Source organism: Cyphomyrmex costatus, unplaced genomic scaffold, assembly GCF_001594065.2.
Source record: "Cyphomyrmex costatus isolate MS0001 unplaced genomic scaffold, Ccosl1.0 scaffold245, whole genome shotgun sequence".
Taxonomy (NCBI): domain Eukaryota; kingdom Metazoa; phylum Arthropoda; class Insecta; order Hymenoptera; family Formicidae; genus Cyphomyrmex; species Cyphomyrmex costatus.
This window is the reverse complement of record NW_017276532.1, coordinates 662,355-669,317: the sequence shown is the minus strand read 5'-3', so window position 1 is coordinate 669,317 and position 6,963 is coordinate 662,355. Positions and strand designations below refer to the sequence as shown.

The following is a 6,963-nucleotide window of genomic DNA, read 5'->3' as shown; positions in this document are numbered from 1 at the left end:
AACTTATTTATAATTTTGTATTATTTATTATATTTTATTAAAATTTACATACAGTAACGTACAAAAGTTTCCGACCAGTGACATTTTTTACTCTAATTTGTTAAAAAAAAATGATGAAATTTTAATCGTTATTTCATGTTAATGCAAGATGTGGGTAAAATCTTGTATTAATACAAAATTTTATCAAGTATTTTTTTTTATAAATTATAATGCAAATGTTACTGACCGGAAACTTACATGTATATCGGCACTGTATACCTAATCTGTACCTATAAAGCAACAAATACCTTATTAGAGCTCTTTCAATACCCTTACAACGCCTTTAAAATTCCCTATTTAAAAGATAAGGCACGACAAGGGGTAATTATCCGATCCTGATGATGATTGCCTAATCATGCAATTTTCATTCTCGACGTTACGTTTACGATCAGAGTCGGACTAGGTGTCTCAATGAGCGCCTGATCAGGCATCAGTGTACAAATTAGTTCGGTCCGCGTTTTGTGTTCAAAAATCCATTTATTTCTAAACAAAATGAATGAATAGATTAATTAAAGTATTGTCCATCGCTGGCTACTACTTTTTCCTTTAAAAAAAAAAAAATTAAACGTGTCATACTTTAAAAAATTAATAATTTTTTACAATAAATTAAAAAAAAATTAAAAAACAATTTTGAAACTTTTCTTGATATTTTTTTTGAAAACTAGAGAAAAAAATACACAATTTAAAAAAAAAAAAACGTTTATTTAAAAAAAAAACGATTTATTTGAATTATTTTTCGCAAAGTTATAGGCACTTGAAAATTGCGAATCTTGAAAAAATTTTGAAAAAAATTCATATTTCATGACTATGTTGATAACAAAATTCGAAAAAATGGTAGCTTCTTGCGATGGGTACATACTATTAATTTAAAAAAATTTTGAAAAAAATTCTTATCTCATGACTATGTTGATAAAAAAATTCGAAAAAAATCATGGTAGCTTCTTGCGATGGGTACATACTATAATATATCAAAATTTCAGCCAAATCAAAAATCCAAAAGTTTTCGAGTGGCACACTTGGCATGGAATGACTCATATAGCATAATATATACATACAGTATTACATATTGCATGTATTAATTAATAATTATAAAAATGAAAAGTTCAAGCCATGTTCAAAAAAAGAAACTAAAAAATTTAAATCTTTTTGTCTAATAATAATGTATAATATTACCACGAAAAGTAACTGATTTACTATTAATTAAAGGTACCAGTTCAAAGTAAACATACATAAAATGTATGTAACTATCGGCCGATTTACGAATCGCCTCCGTCTTCCGCTGTCCCCCTCACCTCACCGCGCGCGTTCCAAATGCCGCACGACGCTTGAGCGACATTTTACTCAGCGCTGAGTATCAGCGCACCCCTCGCTGTGAGTGAAAAGTGAACGGCATACTTCACGAAACGTTGGCATTAATAATGCAGAAAGACACGGCGATAACCCGTAAACCTAAGACATTATTTGTGATGGTTTTAAAATAAGAACAGACTTACCAGCATTTACAATGGTCGCGTTCAGCAGACTCAACTGTTGCGAAGCGTCTGAGTTTACGTCATCACGCCGAAATTATCCGCGTCAGGACGAATGAAATAAGCACAATTCGCGGACACGCACCAGGTCCTGTGTAAACGGATGCTTTCAATTTAATATTTTTAAAAGTGTTGCCGACTTTGACTGCGTAATTGTTTACACAGGACCTGGGGGTCAATCACGTAACTTTTTCTCTAGGGCGGAAACATGAAAAGTGAAAACTTTTATGAATGTATGTATGAACATATACACACATACATGCAAAAAATTTTCACTTTTCACGTTTCCGCCCTAGGGGAAAAAGTACATGATTGACCTCCTGGTGCGTGTTTGCGAATTGTGCTCATTTCGTTCGTTCGTCCTGACGCGGATAATTTCGGCGTGACGACGCGACGTCGTAGACTCAGACGCCCGGTGTCCGTTCGGGCAACGCCATTTTCGCGGCATTGCATCACCCCTTTACGTTTACGTTACGCGAATCTGGCCATATTGGCTACGTTCAGCAGAAAAAGCAGCTTTGCAACTGTTGCAAAATTCTTTAATATGATAGGTTTTGCCCTTACTTCCTCATTAGATCTAAATGTACAAGTCAATCATATTAAAGAATTTTGCAACAGTTGCAAAGCTGCTTTATCTGCTGAACGTAGCCAATATGGCCAGATTCACTTAACGTAAACGCGTAAAGGGGTGATGCATGCCGCGCAAATGGCGTTGCCCGAACAGACACTGGGCGCCTGAGTCTACGACGTCGTCACGCCGAAATTATCCGCGTCAGGATAATTTCGACGAACGAACGAAATGAGCACAATTCGCGGACACGCACCAGGTCCTGTTTAAACAATTACGCAATCAAAGTCAGTAACACTTTCAAAAATATTAAATTAAAAACACCCGATCCGAAACGCGTCCGCCTCGGTCGAGCGGTTATTCGGAACTTGTTAATGGGCGAGTTCAAGATGGCAAACGGCTAGGTACGCTTGCCGAGCGATCAAATATGATTGGTTGGATCTATAAGAAATAATCAATTACGTTTAATCGCTCAGCAAGCGTACCTAGCCGCTTTGCCGTCTTGAGCTCGCCCAATGGCACCTGCCTCTTTTAATTTGTATGTGGAGGCAATACAGCCAGATTTACGTAACGTAAAGGGGTGACGCCGCTAAAATGGCGTTACCCGAACGGACACCGGGCGCCTGAATTTACGACGTTGTCGTCACACCAAAATAACCCGCGAACGAACGTAATGAACACAATTCGCGGACAGACACTAGGTCCTGTATAAACGATTGCACAGTCGACAATACTTTTAAAAATATTAAATTAAAAGCACCCGATCCGAAACGCGTCCGCCTTGGTGGAGTGTTTCTTCGGAACTCTGAGGGTGTGGCGTGGCATGGAGCGAAAATTAAAACAGAACGGAACAGTGAAGGGTGCACTCAGATGGAGCGGATCTGCGAAAATGCGGAATTGGCGGAATTGACGTGATTGGTCGTTGTTTCGTCCGCCATTTTCGTCATTTTCTTTCCGCGAATTTTCTTTATATTTAACGGATTCCGCAGAGATATAAACTGTATATGTTTGTGTTTACATTTTAATTTAACTCAACATGGCAACCATTGAAAATATTGTAAGTAGGGTAAAATGTACCGGTTATTGGACAGTTAAGGAATTGCACGACGAAATCATTTATTTAAACTTTAGAAACATTAAAATTTTAGTTTATTACACATGCTTAGTAAGAATGGATGTTTTCTGAAACTATAAATCCATTATCAAATATGTTATTTGCGTTTATTATAAATTGTATTTAGTCATAAACATAATATGATTCAAATGTCCTAATTATTGGACAAAAAATGTGACGTGTTTCTGTGTCCACAAAAGTATGACCTTATTGGACAAACAATAAGCAATTTTCTTATTATAAAAGAGAATCGTATTTTACTTACTCTCTTATCAATCAAGATTGTTCAAAAAAGTTTATCGAAGTTGTGATTAGTGAAGTTTTATATAAAGTTTTATATGTAATATATACAAAATATGTTTGCAGTAGACAGGTACGCTAAGGAATGTCCAATAATTGACACGCATATGTGTGAATGTCCTAATAAATGGACGATTGTCCATAAACGAAATTTTTTTTACAAAAGTATTATATTTAATATGAATAAATTATATAATACTTAATTTCTAAATAATATGAAAAATTGCTTAAAAATTTATTTAGAGTAACACATATCATCAAAAGCTTAATATTTAAAATTGTCACAATTGGGTCGTGTCCACGAACTGGTACATTTACCTTATATGTTTGTGTTTACATTTTAACCCAACATGGCAAACATTGAAAATATTGTAAGTATATACAAAGTAATTCTTCAGAAGAGCTTCCTCACCTCTCATTTCGATGAAATTAGGATTATTCGACTTGTTTTGCATAAAATGAAAGAATCTAGCAGAATAATTTTATCGAAATCGGAGGTGAGGAAGTTATTCTGAAGAATTACTGTACGTAATATTTAACATCTTCGTTTTTAACATCTTCATTTTCCGTTTCCCTAATAAAATTATCACTGGCTCCTTGTAGAAATCGTCTTTCGCAAGTGAATGTTGGGTGAATCCAACATGTTCGTTGTGTGCATTCCCTCTTTCGTTTTATTTTATAAAAAATGTATAATTTTGCGATTTTTTGTCGTAATTTTTGTTGATAAAAAATATCTTCACTCAACCGCAATTTTTTTATTAATCCGCACATCACGATCAGAACTTTACTAGAAGGAATCATTTCGCGTACAGCTAATAAACAGTTTGAATAAAAAAAAATTCAGCCGCCAGTCCTAACTGAAATCTGTATTCCATTGGCTGAATTTTGAAATTTTAGGATTAAGACCGAAGCATAAACCAGGTAATACATTCTATGCGTAAATATTATGCGCAGAAAAACTCGAATATTGTGCGTAGAAAACTGAAGAAAATTTTCTGCAGTAAATAATGAATACAATTCCCCATTCGAGAGACACTTCCGTGCTTCGAATGATATAGCGTTTTCGTTTAACCGACTCGACCTGACTCCGGGTCGGGTTGACTTCGATCACAAGTTCGATTTGAGACTCAATACCTGGGGTGCGTTTAGAATGAAAATTTTTCGTCCGGACAAGGGTGTCCACAGATAATGAAAACGTCACACATTTGGACGTTTTATTCTGAACGAACAGGACAAATCTGAGCAGCGATTATGTAACTTTTCCCTAGAGCAGACTGCAGAATCGTGAAAAGTGAAACCGAGTACTTGATACGCGTATTAAGTACCATATTCGTACCAAATCATTTGATACGCTCGGTATAAACGCTAGGGCATCATTTTAATCTGATACTCCCGATCACGAGTATCAGACCAAGTTGGTATGTATGTACGCCTATCAAAAGTTTCTATTGCGCTGTAAACGGCTTGATTCATTTAGGACTAAATCAGGTTAAGGTTAAGGGTGTGTTCGAGAAGACGCTATTCGCGCTATGAGACGCTAACGCCAATTCAGTTGTTCGTGGAGCTATCGTGGTGCTTACAGGCGCTTATGATTGCAAGCTCTTCGAACGACTTTTATTGCATTGTTATCCGTGAGCAGTACGACAAATTGTGACAAAATGGACGAAGATAACCGTATTGTCTTAACACCGCAACAGGTTGCAATTTTGCGTGGAATCGCAATAACTTTGATGGAGATTATTAATTTTACATCATCATCAGAAAGTGAAGAAGAAGATGTATTAGAACATATTATAAACGTGCAGGAAAGAAGAAAGAAGCTGTTAAGATTGGAAAACTATGTAGAAAACATTGTACCTGCCTATAGTGATCAACAATTCAAATCACATTTTAGGTAATTTGAAAATTGTACATGGCATATTTGTATAAGTAATTACATGCACCTAACCTTAGTTATTTTTGTATGTGCATTCATGCATTTATTTATTAAAAATTTTGTCCTGTACTTTTATTTTATGACGCAGAATATCTAAAGATACATTCGAATATATATTTACTATTATCGCTCCAAAATTGAAAAGAATATATACTGGACGACCAATGATTTCTCCTGAGAAGCAATTTCTTATTGCGATATGACGCATGGCAACTCCTGATTCTTATAGGTGAGTATTACATATGAAATTGATATTTTTTAAGTACAATTGTAGTAATCGCTGGTCTACGATTGCTAATTTTTTTTTAGATCAATATGTGAAAAGTTTGACGTCAGTCGAGCTACTGCTCTTGGTGCTACACGAAGAGTTGTAAAAGCTTTATATGATTTGGCACCAGCTGTCATCAAATGGCCATCAGGCAACAATGTCAATGAAGTTTTAGCTGGATTTGAAGCTAATAGTGGTTTTCCGAAAGTTATCGGCGCAATAGACGGTACTCATATAAATATTCCAGCTCCTCGTATTCAACCAGCATTATATGTAAATCGTAAAGGGTACCATCCTGTCCAACTGCAGGTATGCAGTGTGTGTGTACGTGTATGTAAATATAATGTAGGTTTATGTAAGCTTTTTGTTTTTTTCAGGTAGTATGTAATCATAAAACACAGTTTACTCATTGCTTCGCAGGACATCCAGGATCTGTGCACGACCAGCGAGTATTTCGGTTATCGGAATTGCAAGAGTGGTTAGGGAATTCTGAAAAATTTCCCGACGATTGTCACATTCTCGGAGATGCTGCATATAAACTACACCAAAATGTCATTGTTCCCTATCGTGACAATGGACATCTCACTCTAAGACAAAAAAACTTCAACTTCTGCCATTCTTCTGCCAGAATAGAGATTGAAAGGGCTATTGGATTATTGAAGACAAGATTTCGTAGTTTAAGAACTGTTCTTGCAATGAATAGAAGTGATTTAATCCCAATGTTTATAATCGCATGTTGTGTGATGCATAATGTTTGCCTATTAAGAGGAGATAACATCGAACTTGAAGCAATTAATGAGGAAGAAAATAATAATTATTTTTATCAAAATGCTGCGCCACAAGAACGAACAAATGTTGCTAAAAGAGATTTAATTTGTGAGAGACTTCCTATGCGATATGTTTAATGCATGTGTAACTTTGTGATATGCGCTTTACCTAAATAAGAAGATATAAATGTTACTTATTTCTAATAATAGCAATTTTATTATATATATAATACTTATATTTTATATAATACTTGCATTATATATAATACTTACATATATATAATTATTATATATAATTATATTTTTTTAAACAAGATTTATGTTATTAGAAATAAATTATTATATTCTATTCAATATTATACATAGTATTTATTTCACACATCAGTCAATAACTGGTCATAAATCTTATATAATTTTTTACATTAAATATATAGAAAAATAA

General features: G+C 34.7%; 1 protein-coding gene across 1 annotated transcript; it reads left to right on the top strand.

The window, feature by feature from the left end:
- Positions 1-5,423: 5,423 nt before the first annotated feature.
- LOC108774358 (putative nuclease HARBI1) lies at positions 5,424-6,598 on the top strand. The gene is made up of 4 exons (XM_018540448.1): positions 5,424-5,444; positions 5,575-5,715; positions 5,796-6,063; positions 6,175-6,598. The coding sequence occupies exons 2-4, from the start codon at positions 5,693-5,695 to the stop codon at positions 6,235-6,237; spliced, it is 354 nt and encodes a 117-aa protein (XP_018395950.1). The 5' UTR covers positions 5,424-5,444; positions 5,575-5,692; the 3' UTR covers positions 6,238-6,598.
- The last annotated feature ends 365 nt before the right edge of the window (positions 6,599-6,963 follow it).